The sequence below is a fragment of the Carcharodon carcharias genome, chromosome 2 (genome assembly GCF_017639515.1).
Source record: "Carcharodon carcharias isolate sCarCar2 chromosome 2, sCarCar2.pri, whole genome shotgun sequence".
NCBI lineage: Eukaryota > Metazoa > Chordata > Chondrichthyes > Lamniformes > Lamnidae > Carcharodon > Carcharodon carcharias.
The window spans coordinates 158,794,650-158,820,261 of record NC_054468.1 but is presented as its reverse complement, the minus strand read 5'-3'; the positions used below and the strand labels follow the sequence as shown (position 1 = coordinate 158,820,261).

General features: G+C 43.3%; 1 protein-coding gene across 2 annotated transcripts in view; it reads right to left on the bottom strand.

Annotated features, from left to right (window-relative positions):
* tfb1m (transcription factor B1, mitochondrial) overlaps positions 1-25,612 on the bottom strand; it is a 57,594-nt gene that overhangs the window by 25,935 nt on the left and 6,047 nt on the right. For both annotated transcript variants that reach the window (XM_041209092.1, XM_041209100.1), the window contains exons 2-6: positions 15,261-15,348; positions 14,462-14,614; positions 10,321-10,472; positions 9,623-9,731; positions 6,107-6,258 (exon numbers count right to left, since the gene is read on the bottom strand). In XM_041209092.1, the coding sequence (XP_041065026.1) occupies positions 6,107-6,258; positions 9,623-9,731; positions 10,321-10,472; positions 14,462-14,594 (546 nt within the window). In that variant the 5' untranslated portion in view covers positions 14,595-14,614; positions 15,261-15,348. The remainder of the gene's footprint in view (positions 1-6,106; positions 6,259-9,622; positions 9,732-10,320; positions 10,473-14,461; positions 14,615-15,260; positions 15,349-25,612) is intronic.

The window sequence follows — 25,612 nt, the reverse complement described above, 5'->3', positions numbered from 1 at the left end:
TTTCTGAAGACAGTACATCACAACGATGGATGTGTTGGCCGACTAATGGCTAGAGTTTGTGGTGAAACCTCCAGGAATACATTTAATCACAGTTGGCAACCCTACTTAAACTGCACTTGTCACTACCACAAGTGGTAGTGCTTGCCTCTCAATTTGAAGGTTGTGGCTTCAAGCCATACTCCAAATATTTGAGTACATTATCTAGGTTAACACTGCAGGCTGAGTGCTACAGTGTTGGAGTTACCATCTTTCCAATAAGGTGTTGGCCTCAATTTTGCACTCAGTGACTAAGCAAGGCTGCTTGCTGGCGGCCGCAAAGAAAGCTGCCCATAAATATCTAGCAATCTCTGTGGTGGCGTTTCCCTTTCCTGATGCCAATTTAAATCTGGCCCCCAAGTCATGGGAATATTTTGACGTGCAGCAGCAGTGATGTCAACAAGCAGGTAAGAAGCCAATCAGATTGAAGGATTCATAAAGCAGCACACAAGCAAGTTAAAAGTACTTAATGTCTTCACTAATAATTTAAATTTTTAGTTAAATAAACTATTTCAATTGGGTTAAGGTAGAAGCTAAAATAAACAAACTTTTAAAGAGGGTGCTTTTAAAAATTGTAATTTTTATCATTACGGAGAAATCTGACATTCAACAAATATAAAACCACTCTGGGTGGTTAGCAGTAATTGTGAAGTTAGTATATCATTAAAAGCCCAGGGCCAGATTTTCACAGTCCCAAACAGGATCAAATGGAGATGGGACTAGAAAAAAATTGCCAAAGAGCCTGGAATTCCCGCCTCCATTTCCAATGTCAGCTATTTTCAGGAGGGTAGGGGAGCGATTGGGCCCTGGAACAGGTCTGCTCCTATTGAGGATGCAATAGACAGCATTGTGGGCCCATGAGTAGACTGTCTGTGGTAAGTTTTTTTTTAATTTTCAGGGAAGCAGCCGGATTTTAGCAGCTGGTAGGTTTTACAGCAGCTGCATGGAGGTGTGAACCATGGCTTGAGGACAAAAAAAGTTTAAAAGGTACGTCAAATAATTTTGCCTCCTTTACAGTTCATCATGAAATGCTGTAGCATGAGCTGTATCTGAGTTCATTAAGGTGCATCAGGACAGTGCTGCGATTGGAAGATGTAGCAACCTAGCAATGTGTTTGCCAAAATTTTACTTCTGCTAACTGGCAAACTGCAAGTAAAAGATCAACACTGTAAATGTGGAAAAGTCTTCAGATGAATTTAAAAAGTTCATGAAATGGATAATAACGAGGAGACCATTTTACAGCATTGAACTTGTAGCCGACTATGATAACAATATCTAACTGTTTAAGCTTTTCCCATTGCTTTTATGTATTCCTTCTAGATTTCTGTTGAGATAGCAGTTCTAGAGTCAATTTGTTTACTTGGGGAGAGTTATGGGCTTTCAGTTGCAATCCAACTGCCTACTCGTCTTACAATCGCTGTTGTGCTTCACTGTTTATACAGCTGGTTTGAAGAGTCAGTTTGTTTACTTGGGGAGAATTATGGGCTACTCAACAGCTTCCAATTTTTATAATAGGGCTTGTGAGTTCTGTTCATAACATGGATAATCGGTGAAGGACTGAGGGGGTGAGGGGGATTTAAAGTGGTCAGAAGCTTCAACTGTACATACATAATTACTGATTGCAGAGGAAACACTGAGCCAAGAATATTTGGGAATGGAGACGGGCTTTTTAACCTGCACTCAGCCCGTCTCCATTTCTGCTTTGGGCTTGCCATCTCCAGGCTACTTACTTTGGCTACCCAGCCAAAAAATCCTGTTTTCCAGCAATCTCAAGATAGAGTTGGGAATGGCTCCCAAAAGGTGGCTGACCTTACAGAAAGCTCAGATGGAACTAGATATTTCGGTCCATGGTGGGAGGGGGGAGGCGGCATGAGAACACCATTTGGCCCCTTCAGCTTGCTCCTCCGCGCAGATTGATCAGAGAAGATTGTGTACCTGCCCCCGCCGACTGCCACTCGCCATAATAAACCCATATCCCTTGACATGTTTATCATACCGAAAAGTTTCAAGGTTACTTTGGAGTCCACTTACTGAGAGTGCCTCACCTGCACTATTGGTTGCTGAGTAGCAGCCACTCTGGACCCTCCAATCGCAGAGAGTCCAACAAATCTCAGTCCTAGATGGCTTTAGTATTGCTGTGAGACTGTAATCTGTCATTGGGGACATCTTGGCCAAGGTAAGCATCTTGCCTGCAAGGACCCTCCAGAGCCCTGTTAGAGCTGCTGATGCTTCACATGGATATCCTCAGTCCTCAGCACAATCCAGGACAAAGGCCCATTCAACTCTCTTTCACTTCATGGACTAAGATCCTGGTCCTTCAATGATATCTGATGCACTTAGGTTGCAAACCCTTTATGCGAGCTCTACTGCCACCCTTGATAAGGAGACAAACAGGCCAAATAAATCTCCGTGTGAGATCTGACAAAGGCTTCCGTCAACTGCACACACACCTCTTTAATCCTACACTCAAATCCCTCTTGCAATCAAGGCTAACTTTCCCATTGCCTCCTTACTTGCAGCCTTTACCCACATGTTAGCTCAAAATGAGGAGCAAGGAAGGTCATTAACATTTGGATGTGCCCACAACTTCCTCCAGAATTGCAGGGAAGCCTCTGGATTTCTACTGTTAAGACGACAATATAGAGCTTCACTCTCTCAGCCCTGAAACTGCACCTACAGTGTTTCTTGCCACCCACAAAGCACTATTAACTCCCTTTGAATACTCGTAGCATCCACCCACATCTCATATCAGGGCCACAGCAGCAGGAACTGCAATGACCTCACTGAACATATTTTCAGAGGTCATAACATGATGAGCTACAAGTAATGATTTGCATGATGGAAACCCAGGCGGCACATTCACAAATGATGGCCAGTGCTTAATCATGCACATGTGGCATTATTGAGTAATTTGACTACATTGATTATGTGGGAGTACTGAATCTATAGGAGTTCATTATCGGACTCTGATGGGGGCTCAAATTCCACACCCTTAAATGTTCATGACCACTGAAACAACCAGTAGCAAGACGGAATCCAGGAAATTTCCAAACATGTGCCAAAACTATATACAATGGTTATACATCCGTGTCACCTTTGTGCCTTCAAAACTTCATCATCTCTCTTTGCTACCACTACATTTAGGCGTAGCCCCGACACCCACAGCTGAGGTGGAGGCAACCTGCTGACTGCTATCCCTGTTGACTATGATGACTTTGGCAGGTGTCTTCTGGTGGCCCAAGGTCTAGAAGGCCCTGGCCTGCTAAGGGTCTCCTGTTCAGGTACAGGTGCACTTTCCTCGGCCTGCTCTATTGGAGGCAATGGGGTCACTGGCAGAGGGGATGTTGACTGCCATGGCAACCTTGGAGTATCCTGGGATGAAGCGCCCAAGGTGCCTGGCTGGCACTCCTCCATCCTTTGGATGCCCAGTGATACCTCCCTGACTCCTTGAAGAGAAGGAGCACCTGGAGGGAGCTTCAAGGTGTCCCGTCCCCCTCTTGCCTAGGCATTTCTGCACTGCACCCGATGGCTGGAGTGATGGAGTGTAGGTACGAGCGGATATCTGGCAGCCACTGCGCTTTCTGCTGGACCTGGGTCTCCAAGGTGGCCACCACCCTTTCCATGGAAGCAGCCAAGTGCTCACATGCTGGAGCCATGACAGCAGACAGAATGTGGATGGACTTCTCCAGCCTTTGGTGCAGTCTGCGCATGGCCTTCAGCATCCCTGCCTGTCTCTGCATTTCCAACAAGTCTCTTAGGGCCGAGTCCAGAAGCTCATCATCTGCATGGAGCTCAGCAGTGACCTGGTCTCCAGTGGTCCTCCAAGAGACCTAGACTGTCACTTCCTCCACGGAACCATATCTGTGACAAGATCTGGTCAATCACCAGATTGTGGCCCCGAGCTTACTTTAGAACGTGCATCCTTATTGGTGACTGTATCTGCGCTGGTGGAGCGTGCAGGTCAATGCCATGACAGTGGATCCTCTGAGGTTTCTGAGACATCCTCCTCAGAGGTGGGATTGGACATGTAGCTGTGGGTGGTCTGTATTTTGGATCTCCCCCTTTTCTTGCTGATACCTGAAAAGGAGAAAAGAAAGATTTAGTGAGCGCCTAAGCAGGCTCCTTAATTAAGCCAGTGAGTTACTCTGTAGGCGCATCTCACAACTGCAGACAGGAGGCAGTGTCTTCTTGGGGAAGTCTTACCTTGCCTTCAGCACAGGGACAGTTCTGCTCCTTCCCAGCTATCACAGCAGCCTGATCCTCGTAAGGGATGAGGACTCTAGTGTCCTGAATGCTGCCTTCGGTCATGGCTGGCTCCTGCTTATTGTGGGCACTTTTTTCCTGCAGAAAGACATCCCAGTGATTACATGACCAGCTCAGGAGCATGCATTCTATAGCAGCTGTTGAGCCCACCCCAGTAAGTGATTAACAAGCAGGATGTCCTGCAACTGATAGAACACTGGGAACATGAAGTGGCTGCCACACATTCAGTGCATGAGTCCAATCTGCTGTTGAATCCTGCTACCCAAATCCATGTCTGACATCCCTGCATATTCGCACACTTACACTGCCTGATGCCCTTATGAGTGCCACTTTACATTGAGTAGACTGTGCCACTTAGCCTGGCGAAATGCAGCAGATCATTCATCCTCTTCCTGCAGTTCTAGGCGTTTCTCCTGTGGCCCCATGTATGCTATCCTCCACTGTAACCTCTGTCCAGGCCGCTGTGGTCAGATGGGAGGGCCTCCTGCTGCCCTACCAAGGAAACAGTACCTCCTGCCTTTCCTGGATGGCCTGGATGAGAAGCCGCAGGGAGGCTTCGCTGAACCGTGGGACTGCACGTTGTCTTCTCTGTGACACCCTGGTTCATGCAGAGTCTTGAACGACAGCCAGATTGAAGCTCCTGGCCTGCGGTGAATGAATGGCTGCCCGGGTGCTCTTTACATGTGGCGCCCAGACGTTCGACCCCAGGAAGTAATGGCAGGGGTGGTAGCTTCCTGCCTGCCCCCATCCCGAGATTTGCCAAGCTCCTCGCAGATGCATAAGTAACGAGCTAACCAGCGCAAGATCAACCGTCCTGTCCCCCAGCGGAAATCACTCCAACTTGCGCTCCCACCACCAAACTTAGACTCCAGAAGGTTCCGGCCAATGTCAGGCAGCTTTTGATGTCTATGATATAAATAAAACTTCCCATATTAGGCTAATGTTTTGCTTATCTTGATGGTTTACCCATTACAGAAATGAACCCCATCTCCTCTTCAATACCTGGTAATCAATGTTAATTATTTCTGTCACTTAGGAATATTGGAAATAGGACAGCTGTGTGAACAGGTTGGTTACCTAGTCAGACGCAAGTCAAAAACTACTGGAATTTATATTTTGGCACTGGCAAAATACTGTTGATTTCACAGATGCCACAACCATTGTAGTACCTGAGTTCGCCAACAATTCACATACACAGCAAACAAGGGCCATAGAAATTCCAAAATACAAACACCAGAGCTTTCATTTTTAAAGTCTGGTGCATTGGCTTTTCTATGAGCTCTTTCAAAACATACAACATAAAAATTCTTATAACTTGAAAGTGGCTGCATCCCCTTCTACAGAAGGTACTTTATGTTGAAAATAACATTCTTCTTTGGAAATATCAAATCCAAAACCTTCAAAATAGACGATGCAGGTAAATTATTAGAATTGTGGTCTCCAATATCATATTTCTCCTCTGGCAGCACCTTCCAAACCCGCAACCTCTACCACCAAGAAAGACATAGGCAGCAGATGCATGGGACATCGCCTGCACATTCCCCTCCAAGTCACACACCATTGTGACTTGGAACTATATCGCCATTCCTTCACTGTCACTGGATCAAAATCCTAGAACTCCTTTCCTAACAGTGCTGTAGGTGTACCTACACCACATGGACTGCAACTGTTCAAGAAGACAGCTCACCGCCACCTTCTCAAGGGCAATTAAGGATGGGCAATAAATGCAGCGAAGTCCACAACCCATGAAAGGATAAAAAAAATTAAGGAACTAAGCACAGAAAAAGTTAGAATTATCAACACTTACCTCTGCAACCTCCTTTTGAAATGTTAGAGTCATCTGTGTTCTCCCAAAGACAAAAGGTCCGTTGCGATTTGCAATATTCTCCAACCATTTGATAATGAGAGGTGTTGAAACACTAAAAGGCAGGTTACCAATGATGTGCACATTTGGTGGGCCTGTTCATAACATTTAAAAACCACAAATATGTGTAAGTGATTGAATAGGGCTAGGACCCAAATGATCAGTTTCATGCGTCACATTTAGAAAAGGACATCAGTCAGAAGTGGAAATCAATGTAAAGTACAGTCCATCAATAAAAATACACATTTATTCTCCTACTACTGGAAGATATAATAATTTTAACCAATTACTGAAAAGATTAATGAAAAACCCTCATATTGGATCTAAATAGTTCTTCATGCAGGTTTGTAGATTGGAATCCTCTCCAGTCTTACTAATTGCAAATTCTCAAAATGATTTCTTAAAAATAGAGCAATAGGGCTGTGTAATCACCACTCTCACAATGACAGCTACTGTTGATGGACCTCATTGATGGATTCTTAGAAGACAGTCATGTCTAAAATTGAGAGCATCCAGCAACCTCCCAGTAATTAACTAAAAATAGCTTTATCCTAACCAGTAGGTGACTAACTATGTAACTTCTGTTGAATTCACATCCTGTCACTGTGAACTTCCATCTAAAAATGTGCTGTGCTACTTATTCAAATACAATTAATTTCACTATAATATCTGACCATTCCTTAGGTAATTCAAAGGAAACCCTCTTCCTATTAGAAAAGTTTGCTGATTTCTGGAGTGTTTCTCGATAAGAAAAAAACGATCAGCATAGGGCCACAGATATTTTTCTGGAATGCTCAAGTGTACATATTGGAAAGTGAACTGAAAGAAAATAACATCAATACAAACTGGGTTGCCCTGTTTTCCCAAACAAATGTAGCAGAGATGTGGGAATAGGGATTAGAGGTGATGGGAACATTAAATCCCCTCAAGAAGACTCAAAATTATATGAATTAAAGCTGCACAGCTTTCAAAACATTCATATCGAACAATATATATATTTTTAAAAACAATAACCCTTGTAAATGTCTACAATGCATTTAAATATAGATTTTAATAATGGACTTCTCCACTTTCTTAGTTTTAAATTATTTTCCCCTAATTTTATAAATGGCATCTGGACCTGATCACCTTTCAACAGTCCAAATGGAATCCATTATGCATTTAAATAAAGTCAGTCTAAGTGCATTCATTTGGTGTTTGCAAATCCCTACTATCTTTATTTGACATCCATAAATATTTTCTTCTAAGGTTATTATGATTAACAAAATACTCCTTAGGTCCTTATAATAAATTATAGAACAAATTAGAAGTTTACAGAAAATTGCAGAAGCTGCACAGGAGAAACCTCTCTGCAACATGTTAATATTTTGCATATACTTTATTATACAAAAATTATCTGTGATGTGCTGTGGTTGTGAAAGGTGCTTTTTAACTGCAACTACTGAAGATTGGCACAATTATAAAATACAATTGCCATCAGGTAATATAATGTAAAATGTTGAAATCATACATATTATGCTGGAAGTCTAAAACACTTTCTTTTTATCTGCATTATTATAATTTCTGAAAATTTAATAAAACATCATCATTCATAGCCCACCACTGCCCTATCTTTGTCACTTTACACAGCCTGACTTAATACCGACACTTAATTTTCAAAGCTTCCTCAACAACTCAGCTTGGCCAAAAGATGACACCAAATCTCACAGTGGATCCACATTGCCATCATAGAGTTAAGCTTCAAGTAGACATGAATTTATAGCTGAATTACCAATCTCAGCCTCTCTGCTGTGATGCCAAGTAGAAGTAATTTCTCTGCTGTGAGGCAAGTAATTTCCAAGGAGCATAGAAGAGCAGAAGATAAAATGCTACTAAGTCACTCTCAGAATACTGAACTGTCAGTTTTGGCTCAGTGGTGGCACTATCACCTCAGTGTCAGAAGCTTGAGGGTTTAAATCACATTCCAGAGACCTGAGCACATAATCCAGGCTGTTACTTTAGTGTAATGCTGGGCTGTTGGATGAAATGTTAAATGCAGGCCCCATCAGCCCTCTCAACAATACGTAAACCATCACATAGCACTATTTCGAAGAATTCAACTCCCCAATGCCCTGGACAATATTTATCCCTCAACTGACATTGCTAAAATGTTAGGTTTTGAAAAGCCATTTGGTAAAGTGTCATGTAACAGATGTTTTAGCAAATTTGAAGCCCATGGGATTAAAGGACAGTGACAGTGTGGATACCAAATTGATTGTGAAGCAGGGATTACTAGCAGAGAACTATTTTTCTGGCTGGAGGGTAGTAAACAGTACTGTCCTCTAGGGGTCAGTATTAGGACAACTGCACTTTTTGATATATTACAACAGTGACACTTCATTGTTTAAGGTTGTGAAAGATACTATCTTAAGTACAATTCTTCTTTCTTACTAAAGGCTAGATCAACAACAGCATTACAGTCTGTCTGGAAGCAGTTCACCTGCTCACTATCACTGCTGTAATTGATGTATGCCCATGTGAGAATAGATTAACCAGAGGGATTCTCATTACAGTCAAAGCCGTAAAACTGACCCATTGACAAAAAACTATAGTTCTGACCTTAATAATGGCCCTCCAATGTAGTCACAAAGACTCTGTATAAAAATCATATTTTTTTCCCTTTAGCTTCAAGTAAAGATCCAATCTGATTACCATAAATGCAAACAGTTAAATGCTTCTCTCTCCCCCAGTGAAACCTGTTGAGCAGACTAGTAATGAAATCATACTTTAGTTTGGCTGGCTACTTGGAAGGTCAAAGTTCAGTGGGACTCAGGTTCATAACAGTTTGGGTAATTGTTAAGTGTTTTCCTTCTGCAACATTTTTCAATTCCAAAAGCAACATGGCTCATTATTCATTTTTTTTCTTCTGTTAGGTCTGTTACATAAACTGTTTAACATTGGTTTCAGTTTTACAAATACAGCGTAACATGCTCTTTTATATGTTTGAAAAGCTGTACTAGTCAAGAATGTAGCTATTTGTTATGAGGCGAAACAATTCACTGGCTTAAAGCAATTGAGAAACTGAATGCATTCCTGTAACATCTGGAACATGGTTTCACTACATGTCAACGGAAGTGATGTATTCTTTAAGAATTCATTTTCCTTTCACATTCCAGGACTCCTTGGCAGATGTTGCAAGAACAGTTTTCAGTATCATTTTTGTAAACATGTAAACTCTTTTGAATTACGGTGTGAGTACTATACTTACAAATCAACGACTGGTCTTAAGAAAAACGGAATAATTCAATAGTTTATAGCTACAATTAAGCATCAGTTATATAAAGTGGGACCAGCTAGCACCCAGAATTCATAGTTGACTTATTCTTTCATTAGGCAATAGAGTTAAAAGTACAAATTTTAGGGATTAAAAATTTCTCAAATTAACTAATGTCTGATGATACATTATTATATAAACCTTACCGTCTTCCCACTTGTTTTGAAATTGCTTTGGAAAAGCCCTTTCCAGTTTGCAGGTCAGAATATCTCCATGAACGATGCGCATTTTCCCAGGTGCTGCTTCAGCCAGCAACTATATGGGCACAAAGCAGCTATTGTATTACAAAACTCTAGTCTTTTATCCACATTTGCCAATGTAATTGCTGTTACATAGTAATAAAGAAGCCAGCATTATGACTTCAGAGTTCATAGATATAAAAAAAATTACCCCGGGAGGGAGAGATGGAAGCAATTCTACTTTGAAATACTCTATACGTGAATACAATAAAACATAAAGAAGTAGGAGATGGCAAGGTTCGCATAAATATTAGAAGAACGTGGAAACCTAGGTCTTTGCAGAACCAACATTTGTCAAGGTAGTGATTACTTTCAAATACTGACTTAGATACAAAACACTTCTGTTTAGTTTAACAACCTGCTCCTAGATCTCAGTCAACTTGGGTTTTGTGTAACTGTATAAACAGAGTAAGCTTCAGGTAAACTATTTGAAATACAAACCAGATGGACTTAAAAAACTTAGAACACATTTGTACTGACAGTTTTACCCACTATCCCATCATATATATTTTCTCAGCAGCTGCTTTTGAGTTTGCAAAGTTTGCACGTAACAAGGCAAGTCACCTTATATAACACTGCTTCTTTACATTCATTTGTTTGATTACCTGTAAACCAGGAATAAATCTGGTATCTTTTTCAACTACAAGTAATTCTGAAATGCCAGCGTTGAGAATTGATCGAGTGATGCCACCTGGACCTGGGCCCACTTCACAAACACAGGAATTCCTCAAATTCCCAGCATGTCGAACTATTTTATCTGAAATGAATGGTTTAATGTTAAAATAATATTTAATAGATTGGATCATCAAATTAGATCATATGGGTTGACTGAAGAATAGAAAAAAGAAGCAGGCAGTCGCATTCCTGGGAGTATACTATAGACCTCTATTGTATACTATAGTCAGAGGGGGACAGAACAGCAAATATGTCGGCAAATTGTTGAGTAGTGCAGAAACAACAGGGGAGCGATAGTAACAGACTTCAACTGTCCTCATTAGCTAGGATAAAATCAGTGTAAAAGGTATAGAAAACACAGGATTCTTAAAATGTATTCAGGAGAACCTTTATAGCCAGTATGCAGTAAGCCCAACAAAAGAAGGAGCAGTTCTGAACTTTAGGACTTTATGAGATAAAGCTGGGCAGTGGGGGAGCATGTTGGTGGTAATAATTCAGTTAGATTTTGTGTAGCTATGAAAAAAGTTAAAGTTAGACCAAGAGTAGAAGTTAAAATTGGGGAAAGCTCAATTTTTTTAAGATTAAATGTGTTTAGGCAAAAGTGAATTGGAAATAGCTATTTGAAGGTAAGCTGGTGTCGAGAGCAATGCGAGGCATTCAAGAAACAGAGGGTTCAGAACAAATGCAGTTCCATGAAGAAAAATGGTGAAGCTTGCAAATCTAGACCCACCCTCATTTTGATAACAGCTTACAGAGTCGGAAAAGGCAAAAAAAGGGAAGCTTAAGTCAAATACCAAGCGCTCAACATGGCAGAAAGTCTAGAGGAGTATAGAAAGTGTAGGGGTGAAATTAAAAAGAAAATTAGGAAAGGCAAGTAAAATCAGGGAAAACACAAAGATGCTTTATAAATATTTTGAGAGCAAGAGGATAACCAAGGAAATAATAGGGCCTATTAGAAGTTAAAAAGATAAGCTGTGTTTGGAGACAGAAAATGTGAGCATGGTTCTTAATGAATAGTTTGAGTCCTTCTTCACATAAGAAGGGGACAAAGTAGAAATTGTAGTTAAGAACAAGGAGAGTGAAATATTGGATGAGATAAACAGAGTGACAGAAGAAACATTAAGGTGTTCAACATCTTTGAAAATAGATAAATCACTGAGCCCAGATGAAGTGTATCACAGACTGCTCAGAAAAGCAAGGGAGGAGATAATGGAAAATCTGACTATAATTTTCCAATCCTCTCTGGCTACAGGCGTGGAGGACTGCTAAAGATGTACCGTTGGTTAAAAAGGAAGCGATAGATTGAGTAGTGACAAGCCAGTTAATCTAACATTGTCAAATATTTGCCAATAATTTGCCCATCCCAAACAGTATAAATCATCCTTTAGGAACGCACTAATTAATCAAGCATGAATATGTTAAGGAAGACTGTATCTGATTAACTTGATTGAATTTTTTGAGGAGGTAACAAGTAGGGTTGATGAAGGTAGCAAAGATTTTTAACAAAGTTCAGCATGGCAGTAGGAAATTAACAATAGATTGGTCAGGTGGGCAGAATTTAAGACAGATTTAAGGTAATTCCCACAAAAAACACACAAGGTTGGTATGATCTGGCATACAGTACCTCAAAAGGAGGGGAGAAGCAAAATTAATAGCCTGATTTTCATCTCAGGCTCTAGGAACCAGAGTCAGGCCCGTTCCTGGCTTCTGAAACCTGAGCCTACCTCTGAACCCCACTCCCACCATATTTTTGTCTCTGAGAGACATGTCATATTATAAACTTTCAACCAATACTTTTAAAAATTGGATACAAACAAGCTGTTAAGATGGCTGCCGCAAATCGTGTGACTTTGGCATTTGGACTACAGACTGTATCAAGTCTCCGACAAATACTTAATTAAATATGGACATAGGTGAGGGTACCTCACACCTATTTGTGGAATTCTCACATCGCATTAAGGATAGGCCAACACATAAAGAGTATGCAGCTTCCAGACTTCCTGTATCTATGTTTCATACTTGAACAAAAGGGAAGATCGAAGCTCAACAGCCACTTGAACTTCTCATTATATCACAATGGCCTCCCCCATCCAATCTAGACTGGGTGGGCCTCAGAAGTGTTAACTCAGCGGTCGTATAATTAAAGCTGCTTTCAGGGACTGCATCCTTATTACCTCAGGACCCAGCAGATCAATCAAAACCATAAGTCATCAGCCAGTCTGAGAACCAGACCTGGAAACTATCTGCAAATCATCTAGCAACCAAAGTACTTAACCTGTTCCAGTTTCAAAGTTCGCCTGAGAATCAACCTGCTAAGATATTCAACTGCAAAAAACCTTGCAGTCTGATGACAACCTTTCCATTCACAAGACACGCACTTTATCTTTAAATCATCAAATCCATTCAAGAAACCACAGGCCTGCCACTTAGAAGACTGGAAATCGTATATCAGAGACTGAATTAACTTTTTTTAATCTATAAAGGTGAACTATCTTTATCTGTATCCAATGTGTGTGTGTGTGTGTGTGTGTGTGTATATATACATGCTTGAGAACAAGTGTGCAACATTGCTTTAATTCAATAGAAGTGTGAAAGAATAAATAACCTTCTTTCTTTTAAAACTCACAAATGTTTGTTGCTGAATTATTTAATTGGAATACACACTCAAGGGTAAGAAAAGTCACACCTCTTTCCATACAAAAGATACTGATTATAAGCAATAAGAGACCAAATACATTCTGTCTGTGAAAAATGCATAAGACCAATTTACTCCAATGCATCTCAACACTTAAACAATGCTGGTAAATGTAATGGTCAACTTACCTTTTCAGGGCAGAACCCTATGATGAATCACTGCAGTTAAAAACACATGTATAGTACAATATAGCATCTGATAGTTTGACGATGTCAAAAACATGTAACACTTATCACCAGAATATTCCCAATCCTCAGTAGGCTGCCTCCAGTGATCACAAGCTCGCCAAAAATGCAGGTTTCTTTAGGGCTTCACAAACCTACACCAGCTCATGAAAATAGCAAGGGGGAGGGTGGGGGAGGAATTTCAGATTTCCTATTGGACTCTCAGTGGCAACCCAGCCTCAGAAGAATCATGACCCAAGGCCTTCCTGACCCGCGAAAAAACTACGCAAAAATAGCGCGGGGTCCAGAAGGCACTGAAAATTTGAAATTAATGCAAAAAATTCCAAATTTTTGTCATCCTTAACCCCATTCCTGCCTCCATCACCTGACGAAAATCTGGCCCAGTAGCTTTCAAATGGGTATTAGCTAAATAATTAGGGGGGAAATTTGTAAAGCAATTGAGAAAGAACAGGGGATTTTTCAACATGCAGTCTCTATTAATTTTTAACAGTCCAAATTCAGTTGATGCTTCTTTCAAATAGCAGGAAATAAACCAAGAAATCATATCAACGAGACTACATGGGGTAGTCATGAGAACTGCAGAAATGAACGACTCATTCATACTTGTTGTTATTGAGAAAGTTTAAGGTCTGTGTTCATACAGAAATTAAATATAAATTTTGGTTGTTAAATCTAAATCGACAATAATCAAAAATTGTTGCAATTTGTTGTACACATCTCTCCCAAGTGGATAGTTCTGAGTACTAAGCCACTTTCTCAAGATTGTGTGAAGCACATTAATTTCCATTCTAATCATAGTATAGCACTATTTGTACATCATTGTGAGGAAATTATCTTTCAAGATACAGGTACAGGTACATTGAAATTTAACACGAAATGTAATGTTTATTGCAATGTATAGTGTAAGTGTACAATGTAAGTGGAAATTTTGTCCTTAAATGTTTTCTCAATTTTATTTTTAAAGGTTTATCTACAGATTTATTATTAACTCTACAAACTATTTAATGCACAGGACAGCACTAACATATTTATATAACTGAAGTTATTGGCCTGAACGTGTCAATTTGGTCAAACAACTTCCCAGTCATGGGCATAGAAGAATGGGAAGATGCATTGATGAGATGTGATCCCTAAAATATAAAACAAGCAAATGGTAACATCTTAAGTCTAATATTTAAAATTTGTAGTTACCTGTTAATCTTAAATCCAACAAAAAGTTCTGAGAGAGCTGCTTTTCAGCTCTTAGCTTATATAACTTGATAATTTCTCCAATGGTGGGAAGAGGAGGTAAGCGAGTGAAAACTACTTTGCCTGTTGCTGCCATGGTCCAAACTCTTGATATTCCTGGAAGAATGTAAGAAGTTACCAAACAATACACTATTACAGGAAAAACTTCTCAAATTCATAATGCCAATTAATTGGGAATTGCATTAGCAATTGCTTGGCAGTGTTTAGCATCCATTGAGGGCCAGAGGTTACTGGCCTTGGTTTATGTAGCCTGGAAAACTCAGACCAATTTCACAGTGTATCAATGTCAGACATAGAAAACAGTCCAACATATGGATATAATGATTATAACTTAGAAATGTATCATTCTACTGGGCCATTCAACATGGTTATTTATTACTCTTCACATTGTAATGCTGTTGCTGTACCTCACCCTGAGTAGAATGCAGCTGCAAAGCACTCCACTATGCACTTTTACAAAGACTTATTTTACAAAGGCTTAAATTAATGTAAACTTGCCATTGATTTTGTCTGTTTCATTTATAGAGTTGCTGAAATTTCACATTTGCTAACATTCCAGCATCAGAGAAAGTGATTACTAGGCACAGGAACATTATTCATTCAAAGTAGGTATAGTGACTGTTTACTGTACACACAATCTATACAACTGAACAAAAATGTTTAAATCATGACAGAAACAATATGTGTTGGAACCTTACGGTGCTTGATTTTGTTGTGAGCAGCATGTTAGGCTTGTACTTACCCAAAGACCTCCTATGGGGTTTTGTATAGCAAGTTGTTGTCAACAGGACATCCAAATGGCGAAATGGCCTCTCGAGGACTTCTGGGGCCTGTGTGAAAATAACAAAAAACTGTGTATCTCCTTAACCAATCAGAACAAAGAATAATTATTGAGCAGCACAGCCTCTAAACCAGAAAGTGTCAGTTAAAATATTGAATTCAATGTAAAATCAGGTACAGAAAGATAATTAGGGGGTGAAAGAAAGACTGGATTAAGAGAGCTAAAAGAGATTGAAAAATTCTTAGGCCAGAATTTTCATGTCCACGTGCGGGGGTGGGCCCGGCTCACTGACGCGTCAAATGACACGCGGTGAGGACAGGTGTGTGTCCCAATGTCACCGCGCGTCATTTAGATCTTTCATTCAGCAGCCGCATACCAGATGCGGCTGCACGCCCGCCAAACTATCAAAGACCTGTTAAGGCCAATAAAAAAACTATTCAGGTAATTAACAGGGCTGCCCGCAGGCAATGAGCCCAAGTGGCCTTTGCGTTTTTCAGGAAACCTCATCCATGGGCAGGATGAGGTTAACTGAAGGTTTTATTAAATTAATAAATAATTTTTTCACATTTCATAAACATGTCCCAGCTCATGTGACACTGTCACATGAGGGGACATGTGTAAATATTTTTTATGTTTCATTATTGAAAAATCTGAATATGTACTTAATCTCCCTGAGGCAGCTCCATGCCTCAGAGAGATTTCTGCGCTCTTTCGTGTGCATGTGCGAAAGAACGCAGGCTCCGACTCTCCCTCTGCCCTTCGCCCGTTCAGGTAGTGCTGAGCACTACCGGCTGTGCATCATGCTGGGCGAGCCTTAATTGGCCCATCCATGTAAAACGGCGCCGCGGAGCTAATTGCGGGTGGCGATTGGCTCCGCACCCACTCCCGACCGGCCCGCCTGGGAGAAAATTCTCCCTTTAATGATTTTCAATCTCCAACAATAATTAAATGCTGAAAGATGGAGGCTCCACTGTGTAATAGTTCATTTTCAGTGCCAGGTAGATTGGCAATAATTAAGACTTACTATGATGTTAAAAGGATACTTAGACTGGAAAGGACAAGCCCTAACTTTTTGTGGTGAGTCTAGTCCATATCTGCGAGGTTAGTGCAGGAACTTCATGCCATTGAATATATCTGAATGGGGAGCCAAGTGGCGAGATACTGTTTTCAAGCAGCTTATGGGGAGCAGCATATCTTGGACACCAACTTCTAGATTTTCACTTTTAAATGTGCATCTCTGCCAGCCAGATGTTGCTGTCCGATTTGTGCATGAATAATGGTGGGCGCTGTTATGTGCTATTACTTTCCCAGCAAAATCCAGTCCATCATACCTGAATTAAGGCTGTGCTGAGGTCAGGAGCTGAAAGATACTGGAAAAACCTGAGTTGAACACTGGCAGGCAGGTTATCTATGGATTGGTGGCACTTAATTCCTTTCATTGCTATGCTGATGACTGAAGGGAAGCTGATAGGGCAGTAATCCAATGGTTAGATTTGACCTTTTTTGTGGAACACCTGCACAATCTTCTATAATATTATGGTAAATTCCAGCTATTCTGAAATAGCTTGATTTGAGGCACAGGGCTTCAACACCACAGCCAGGATGCTGTCAGGGTCCATAACTTTCCTTGTTTGGTGCTTGTTAATGTCACCTGGATGGAATCAAACTTGCTAGACACTGAATGAGATCATCCACTTGGCACTTTTGGCCTCTTGCACTCACATGCTGAGATCTGCCATAGTTGAGAATGGAAATGTTCATTGAACCTCATCTTCCCATTAGTTGCCAAATTTCCAATTGGATGTGAGAAGGCAACATAGCTTTTCTTTAATTTGTTGGCTGTGGGGCAGCTTTCTACCTAGAGGCTACTGCTTTGGTGTTTGGTCTGGTATTATAATTTCACTAAGTTCATGTTTCATTCAAAGATATAGCTTGTACACCTTCCATAGTTCCCATCAAACCAGGTTTGGTGACCTAACATTAATGAAATCCAATGATCTGTGTGTGTGTGTGTGTGTGTGTGTGTGTCAAGCCATGATTTTACACAGTGTGGTGGCATATAATTCGGTTGATGTTGATGGCCTACAGCAGGTTATGGATGCCCAACTATTTTTGGACTTTGGATGTGTCTTTTGTCTGCTTCACACATGGTAATGCCACATTATACAAGAAAAGATGAGCTCACGAGCACTGGACACTGAGCTCTCCTGCCAAGTCTATAGTGAGCAAATATGTCTGCAGAGGGTAGGCTGGTCAAGAGAAGATAATTTTTTTACAAATATATTTTTCTTTCCCCTCCTATTTTTAAATTTATTTCGATCTATTGTCTCATCTTCACCTTTTAGCCCACTTCGATCCCTTCCCCCCCACCCCACTCCCACTAGGGCCATCTGCCACTAGCTTGTCCTGCTTGCTACCTTTAATGACCCCATTAGCATATCCTTTAGATAATATCACCACCGTCAACACCCCGTTGTCCTTTTGATAATGACATCTTTGGCAGTCTTTTCTTGGCCTCCAGCTATCACTGGCCCCCTATCGAGCTCGACCTGTCCCACCCCCCTCTACCAGCTTATATTTCATCTCATTTCTATATGTCTTAGTTCTGAAGAAGGGTCATATGAACCTGAAACGTCAACTGTATCCCTCTCCGCAGATGCTGTCAGACCTGCTGAGTTTTTCCAGGTATTTATGTTTTTGTATTAAATATTAAAATGTAAATTAAAATGACTCCTTGTGTCATTTTCCTGAACATCTGGCCCAGACCCAGTCTGGCAGCTATGTCCTGCAGAACTCAGCCAACTCAGTCAGAGGGCTACTTCTGGGCTACTCTTGGTGATGGACATTGAAGTCCCCCAAACAGAGTACATGCTGTGCTTGTTTCTCTCAGTCATTACTTCAAATGTTATACAATGTGAAGGAGTAATTATTCATCAGCTGGGGATGGCCGAGTGATAATCAGTAGCTTTTCTTAGGCATGTTGTTGTCCAGCTTCATGGGGTTCAAAGTCAACCCTTATTATACACACAGTTGTATACTGCTGTGCGCCCGCCTCTACTCCCTTCTCTCTACAACAGCGAACCGCCCAACAAGGTGGCCTTCCGCTGGTGTTTGAGGAAAAATTGGGGTTACTCAGTAATTGGTATGATTCTTTGAGTACAAAGTGCTGCTTAACCCTTAATCCAGGGCTTCCCGAACTGTGAGTCGCAACCCCCAGCGGGGGTCAAGAAAAGAGGTTTTGCAGTCATGAGCTCCAAGGCAACAATGGCTGCCATGGAGCTCAGACTGAATGCTAACAGCTGAAGGGCCCTTCAAATCCTCACTTTTTTTTAATGGTTGAAGTGGCCTAGCTGAACGATCTTTGAGGCCTGATTCCTGCTGCAAAAAAGCCTGTGAAAATCTAGGTGCTTTAATAACTCCTGCAGTTTAAACACTTCCCATCATGCTCTATCTCACTCTCCTCCCCTTCGCTCTCACAAATTTCTCCGACTTTGCTCTCACAAAACACTCCACTCTCACAGCTCTAAGCCCTCGCCCAGCTCTCACTCTGAGGTCATGGCAATTTTCAATCTTAAAAATGGTGTCACAAGTGTGAAAAAGTTTGGGAAGCATTGTGCTAATCTGTGGGATAGCTCTCCCAAATTGGCACCCGGTGTTAATGAGGACTTTAGATCGCAATCCCATCGCAGATATTCTCAAAGTTCATTATTGGTGATAGGTCCATCAGATATTTTCTTTATTTCTGTAATGATAGTTTACAATGAAGGGCAGAGTTTTATGGTACCCTGCAGACGGGTTTGCAGGGTGGGGGTCCCATACCATTCCATGGATGCCTTTCCTGCTGCCTAAACACCCACCCTGATTGTATTTTAATAGGTGGCAGGTGGGGCCTCAGGGAACCTGCCTGCCCGAGCACCAATTGAGGCCCTTAAGTGGCCAATTAATGGCCGCTTTCTGCCCGGCCGGTGGGAGGAGGACAGCGATGAGCGGGAGACCTGACAGGTAAGCCTGTTCGAGTCTCAGGCAGGAAAGTGGGAAATACCTCCTTCAACGGCCCCCTTTTCTGATTGGAGGGTACCCTTGAAGGATTGGCCTCCCCCTGCATCGGGTGCCCCTCAACCCGGCCTCCACCCTCCTCAGGCCTCCTCTCCTGACCAGGGTGAGGATCACCCCACCACCGCCCACCACCCCCCTCACCCCCCCACCAACTTAGCTGCCATCTGGCTCCTGGCTCTTCTTTGTTGACTGGCTGCATTTTCAGCAGCGACCACCTGTCCTGGCCAGGCTGGCGGTTCTCAGAGAAAGGACTTCCTTCTTAGATGGGGGTGGAAGTCTCACTCAGAAGCACATAACACTCCTCCAGGTGTCAAATGGCTGCAGGGCAGATCACCGGAGCAGGGGGCAGGTTTCATGATGACTTTTTCAGCAATGGGGTGGTAAATCCTGCTACCCATGATGACATGCCCTTACTGGGTGTGACAGGGTGGATGTAGATAGGGTGAAATCCTGCTCTTAGTGACACATCGGGCCACTTTTGAGAGCATGAGGAGTTAACCACATATTCTAGTCAGACCAGGTTGGGTGGCAGAATTGCTTTTCATAAGACATTATTAAACTGGTTTCATTTTAATTTAATTTTTTTCCTGGTGCTAGCCCATAAATGACCAGATTTATTGAATTAATTTTCACAACTTGCCACAGCAGGATTTGAACTTAATATCCCTGGATTGCTAGTCCACAGTAATATAACCACAACAGTACCAAACCCCTTCTGGTTACGCACCTCACCATTCTATCACGTATATGATCTCAGGACAAAAAAACTTATAAAAATAAAATCTGTGGGAGATTTTTGACAGACTTCAAAAGGCCATGAACATCGCTCACAGCTGTCAGCCCACCTCACTTCACATCTCATATTGCAGCAACAAACAGGTAACTAAACTGTCCCCAAACTAAAATATTCCTTCTTTTACAAATTAACAAAATTAAGGCTGTAAATGTCATAGCCTATAGTTCTCTCAAATCATTGGTCAGGAGAGATTGAGGGATCTGGGCCTGTATTCTCTAGAGTTTCAAAGAACGGGTGGTGATGTCATTGAAACTTCTTACAGAGATTCTTACAGAGTGTACATAGGATGTTTCCCCTGTCTGGTGAGTCTAGAACCAGGGGACAGAGTCTCAAAATAAGGAGCAGGCCAATTAAGATTGAGATGAGGAGGAATTTCTTCACTCAGAAGGTGGTGAATCTTTGGAATTCTCTACCCCAGAGGACTGTGGAAACTCAATCATTGAGCACGTCGGGGAGGTGGTGACATAGTGGTATTGTCACTAGACTGGTAACCCAGGGAAATGTTCTGGATTCGAATCCCACTACGGCAATAAAAATCTGGAATTAAAAGTCTAAAGGTGACCATGAAAACATAGTTGATTGTAAGGGGAGGAAACCTGCCATCCTCACGTGGTCTGGCTGACATGTGGCTCCAGATCTGTAGTAACGTAGTTGACTCTTAAATAGCCTAGCAAGCCACTCAAAAAAGATAAAACCACTAAAAAGTCAGTAAAAAAGAATGAAGCCCAATGGGCACTCAGCATCAACGTAGACACCAGAAACAACAAAGGCAAACCCAGTTCTGTCAACCCTGCAAAGCCCACCTGACTAACATCTGGGGGACAGCTGTCTCACAGACTAGTCAAGCAACAACCCAACATAGCCATACTCACAAGATCATACCTTACAGATCATGTCCCAGTCACATGAGTGATAGGGAGAATTGCCTGGGAGTCCTCAACATCAATTCCAGCCCCCATAAAGTCTCATGGCACCAGGTCACGTATTGCACACATCACCACACCACACTGCCCACCCCACCACCGACCCTCAGCTGATGAATTAGTATGTCTCCATGTTGAACATCACTTCCAGGAAGCACTGAGGATGGCAAGGGCGAGAACATACTCTGGTTGGGAGACTTCAATATCCATTACCAAGAGTGGCTCAGTGGCACCACCACAGATGCAGCTGGTTGAGTCCTAAAGGGTGTAGCTACTAGACAGGGTCTGTGGCAGGTGGTGAAGGAACCAACAAGAGGGAAAAACATACCTGACCTCATCCTCACCAACAAGCCTGCCGCAGATGCATTTGTCACGACAATATTAGTGCGACCAACCACCTCGCAGTCCTTGTGGAAACAAGGCCCCATCTTCACATTAAGGATACACTCCATGTTGTGTGGCACTACCACCATGCTAAATGCAATAGATTTCCAACAGATCTAGCAACTCAAGACTGTGAAGCATCCATGAAGCACTGTGGGCCAGCAGCAGCAGCAGAATTGTACACAACCACAATCTGTAACCTCATGGCCTGGCATATCCCCCACTCTACCATTACCACTAAGCCAGGGGGTCAACCCTGGTTCAATGAAGATTGCAGGAGGGGCATGCAGGTGTCATCCTGGTGAAGCTACACCACAGGACTACTTGCGTTCCAAACAACATAAGCAGCAAGTGATAGACAGAGCTAAGCAATTCCACATCCAATGGATCAGATCTAAACTCTGCAGTCCTGCCACATCCAATCGTGAATGGTGGTGGATAATTAAACAACTCACTGGAGAAGGCTCCACAAATATTCCCATTCTCAATGATGGAGGAGTCCAGCCCATCAGTGCAAAAGTTAAGGCTGAAGCATTCACAACAATCTTCAGCCAGAAATACCGAGTGGATGAACCGTCTCGGCCTCTTCCAGAGATTCCCAGCATCACAGATGCCAGTTTTCAGCCAATTCGCTTCACTCCATGTGACACCAAGAAACGGCTGAAGGCACTGGATGCTGCAAAGGCTATGGGCCTGACAATATTCCAGCAATAGTACTGAAGGCTTGGGCTCCAGAACTTGCCATTGCCATGCCCTTAGCTAAGCAGTTCCAGTACAGCTACAACACTGGCCAGGGCCATGATTGCCCTACTGCCTAAGAGGGGGGATCTCTGCCATCTTAAGAACTGGTGCCTGGGCTCCCTCCTCAGCATGGATTATAAGATCTTTGCCAGGGCAATGTCTTCTCAATTTGGCAACGTGCTGGACCATATGAACTACCTTGACCAGTCTTAAACTGTCCCAGGCTGTACCATCTTTGATAATATCCATCTGGTCCAGGATATTATCCACTTTTCCCAGAGGGCTGGTTTGTCAAGCGCCTTCCTGTCTCTCTTGACCAGGAGAAGGCGTTCGACAGGGTGGATCACGAATATTTATTCAGGACTCTATGAGCATTTGGTTTCGGGACATATTTTGTCACCTGGATCTGACTTCTGTACGCTGCCGCAGACTGCCTGGTTAAGGTTAACGGATCCCTGACGGCGCCCCTTCGGTTTGGGAGAGGAATGCGTCAGGGCTGCCCCCTGTCTGGCCAATTGTATTCTGTGTGGAGCCTTTCCTGCACCTCTTGTGAGGAGGTTGTCGGGGCTGGTTCTGTGTGGGCTGGGCATCGGGGTGGTCCTCTAGGCTTACGCCGATGACGTGCTCCTCATGTTCATCAACTCGGCTGACCTGTGGAGGATGCATGAGTGCCAGGAGGTCTACTCTGCCGCATCCTCCGCCAGGATCAACTGGGACAAGTGTTATGGACTCCTGGTCCGCCAATGGCAGATGGAACCCCTACCCTAGGAGCTCAGGCCTTTCACCTGGAACAGGACCAGCTTCCTCTACCTGGGGGTCCTCCTCTGCCCTCCTGCGGAATCCTGGCTGGCAAACTGGCAGGAGTTGGAGGCCAAAGTCACTGCTCACCCGCGGCACTGGACAGGACTGCTTCGAATGCTGTCTTACTGGGGTAGAGTGCTTGTCATAAACCAGCTAATTGCTGCCATGTTGTAGCACCGGCTGAGCACTTTGACCTCTCCCCCAGATTTTGTCACGAAAATCCAGACAATGCTCATTGAATTCTTCTGGGACAAAGGGATGCACTAGATCACTGCTGAGGTTCTGAGTCTCCCGTTTAATGAGGGCAGTTAGGCGCTGGTGCGCCCATGCACCCAAGTGGCGATTTTCCGCCTTCAGCAATACCTTTACGTTAAACATTCTCCTGGATGGCATGCCTTGGCAACCTATTTCTTCCACCAGGGCACGGCCTGAATTATGAAATGCAGCTGCTGTTTGTAGACCTGGGAGGCCTTCGTGGCTCCTCGCAGGCGTTGTGTGTCTTTTATCAGGACCTGATCAAAGTCTGGAACATGGTCGCCTCACGACGCAGCTCTCCACTGTCAGGAATAGCAGATATCATCAGAGAGCAGCTGCTCAGGAATCCGCACCTCCGCCCTTTTCAGTGGCTGGCAGAGAGCAGGGCTGTGGCTGCCGGGGTGACCAGAATCTGGGACATGTTGGGTGGCGGAGTAGGCTGGATGCTTCCACAGGAGTTGGTGCATTGCATGTCGTTGGACATCGGCTCACAGCCAATGACATCCATGACCCTAGGATGGCCAAGCTCGGCCCCGACATCATTCTGGAGCTTGAGTTGGCGCAGGTCCGCGGTCGTCTTCTGTCCGAGCGTACCCCTGTTCAGATGGGATTCCACACTGGCCCCAAGTCCTCCTTCAGGAGCCAGAGCCCCGCAACCTGAGTCGACTCGCGAAAATGCCCTCCGTGCCTTTTAGCACGTGGAGGGAATTCCTGTATGGGCTGCTGCTCACCCTTCACCTCTTTGCCCTCACCTGCCGCCCAGGCATTCCTTGGCATGCCTTGTTGCTGTCCGGCAGCGGAGGTCCCTGGAGAAGGGCCTTCTACAGGGGTATCCTCTCCCTTTCCATCAGGAACCTGGGGTGGAGGGTTTTGCATGCAGCAGTCCCACACAACCATAGGACTCCCAAGACACCTGTTTTCCTTGCAGCCTTGTGGAGTCTGTGGACCACGCATATGTAAGCTGTTGTAGGCTGCACCCACTTTTTAGTTATTTGAAAAACCTTTCACTTTTGTTTTGCTTGCACTTCAGTTCCACGCTCCTGATCTACGGACACCCAGTGCAGAGGGGGCAGGGAGGGAAGAGGACCTCGTCGTGAACCTGCTCCTGGGCCTGACCAAGTTAGCTTTCAACAGGTCCAGGCAACGGGCGGTCAAGGGGGTCACTTGGTCCGACTGTCTGCCCCTCTTCCGCAGCTACATTTGTGGTCGGGTGTCCCGGGAGAGGGAGCACACAGTGTCTGCCGGCACCATCAAGGTCTTCCGTGCTCAGTGGGCACTGCAGTGACTGGGGCGCTTTATTGACCCCTTCAATCACATTCTGGCTTAATATTTGTAAGTTTCCTTTAAATTTTGTCTTTTGTTTTTGCAGTTTCCCTTTAAGGGGCTGCCTTTTACTTTATCCCTAATTTTGTTAATTTAGTTTAATTATTTTGTAACAAAAGAGTTAAAACACTGACATCTACCCAGCAATGTGGAAAATTTCCCAGGTATGTCCTGTACACCAAAAACAGCACAAAGCTAACCCAGCCAATTACCACCCTATCAGTCTACTCTCGGTCATCAGTAGTGATGGAAGGGGTCATCAACAGAGCTATCAAGCGGTATTTGTTTAGCAATAACCTGCTCACTGATGCTCAGCTTGGATTTCACCAGGGTCACTCAGTTCATGACCTCATTACAGTCTTGGTTTATAAACATGAACAAAAGAGCTGAACTCCAGGGGTGAGGTGAGAGTAACTGCCCTTAACATCAAGGTAGCATTTGACCAATTGTGGCATGAAGGAGCCCTAGCAAAACTGGAGTCAATGGGAATCGGGGGAAAACTCTCCACTGGTTGGTATCATATATAGCAACAAGGAAGATCATTGTGGTTGTTGGATGTCAATCATTACAGTTCCAGGACCTCACAGCAGGAGCTCCTCAGGGTAGTGTCCTAGGTTCAACCATCTTCAGCTGCTTCATCAATGACCTTCCTTCCATCATAAGGTCAGAAGTGGGGATGTTTGCAGATGATTGCACAATGTTCAGCACCATTTGCGACTCCTCAGATACTGAAGCAGTCCATGTCCAAATGCAGCAAGACCTGGACAATATCCACGCTTGGGCTGACAAGTGGCAAGTAATATATGTGCCACACAAGTGCTATGCAGTGACCAGCTCCAACAAGACAGAATCTAACCATCGCCCCATGACATTCAATGGCATTACCTTCACTGAATTTCCCCACTGTTAACATCCTGGGTGTTACCATTGGCCAGAAATTGCATTAGACTGGCCATAGGGTCATAGAGGTCTATAGCACAGAAAAAGGCCCTACGGCCCATCGAGTCTGCGCCGGTCAAACAAGTACCTAACTA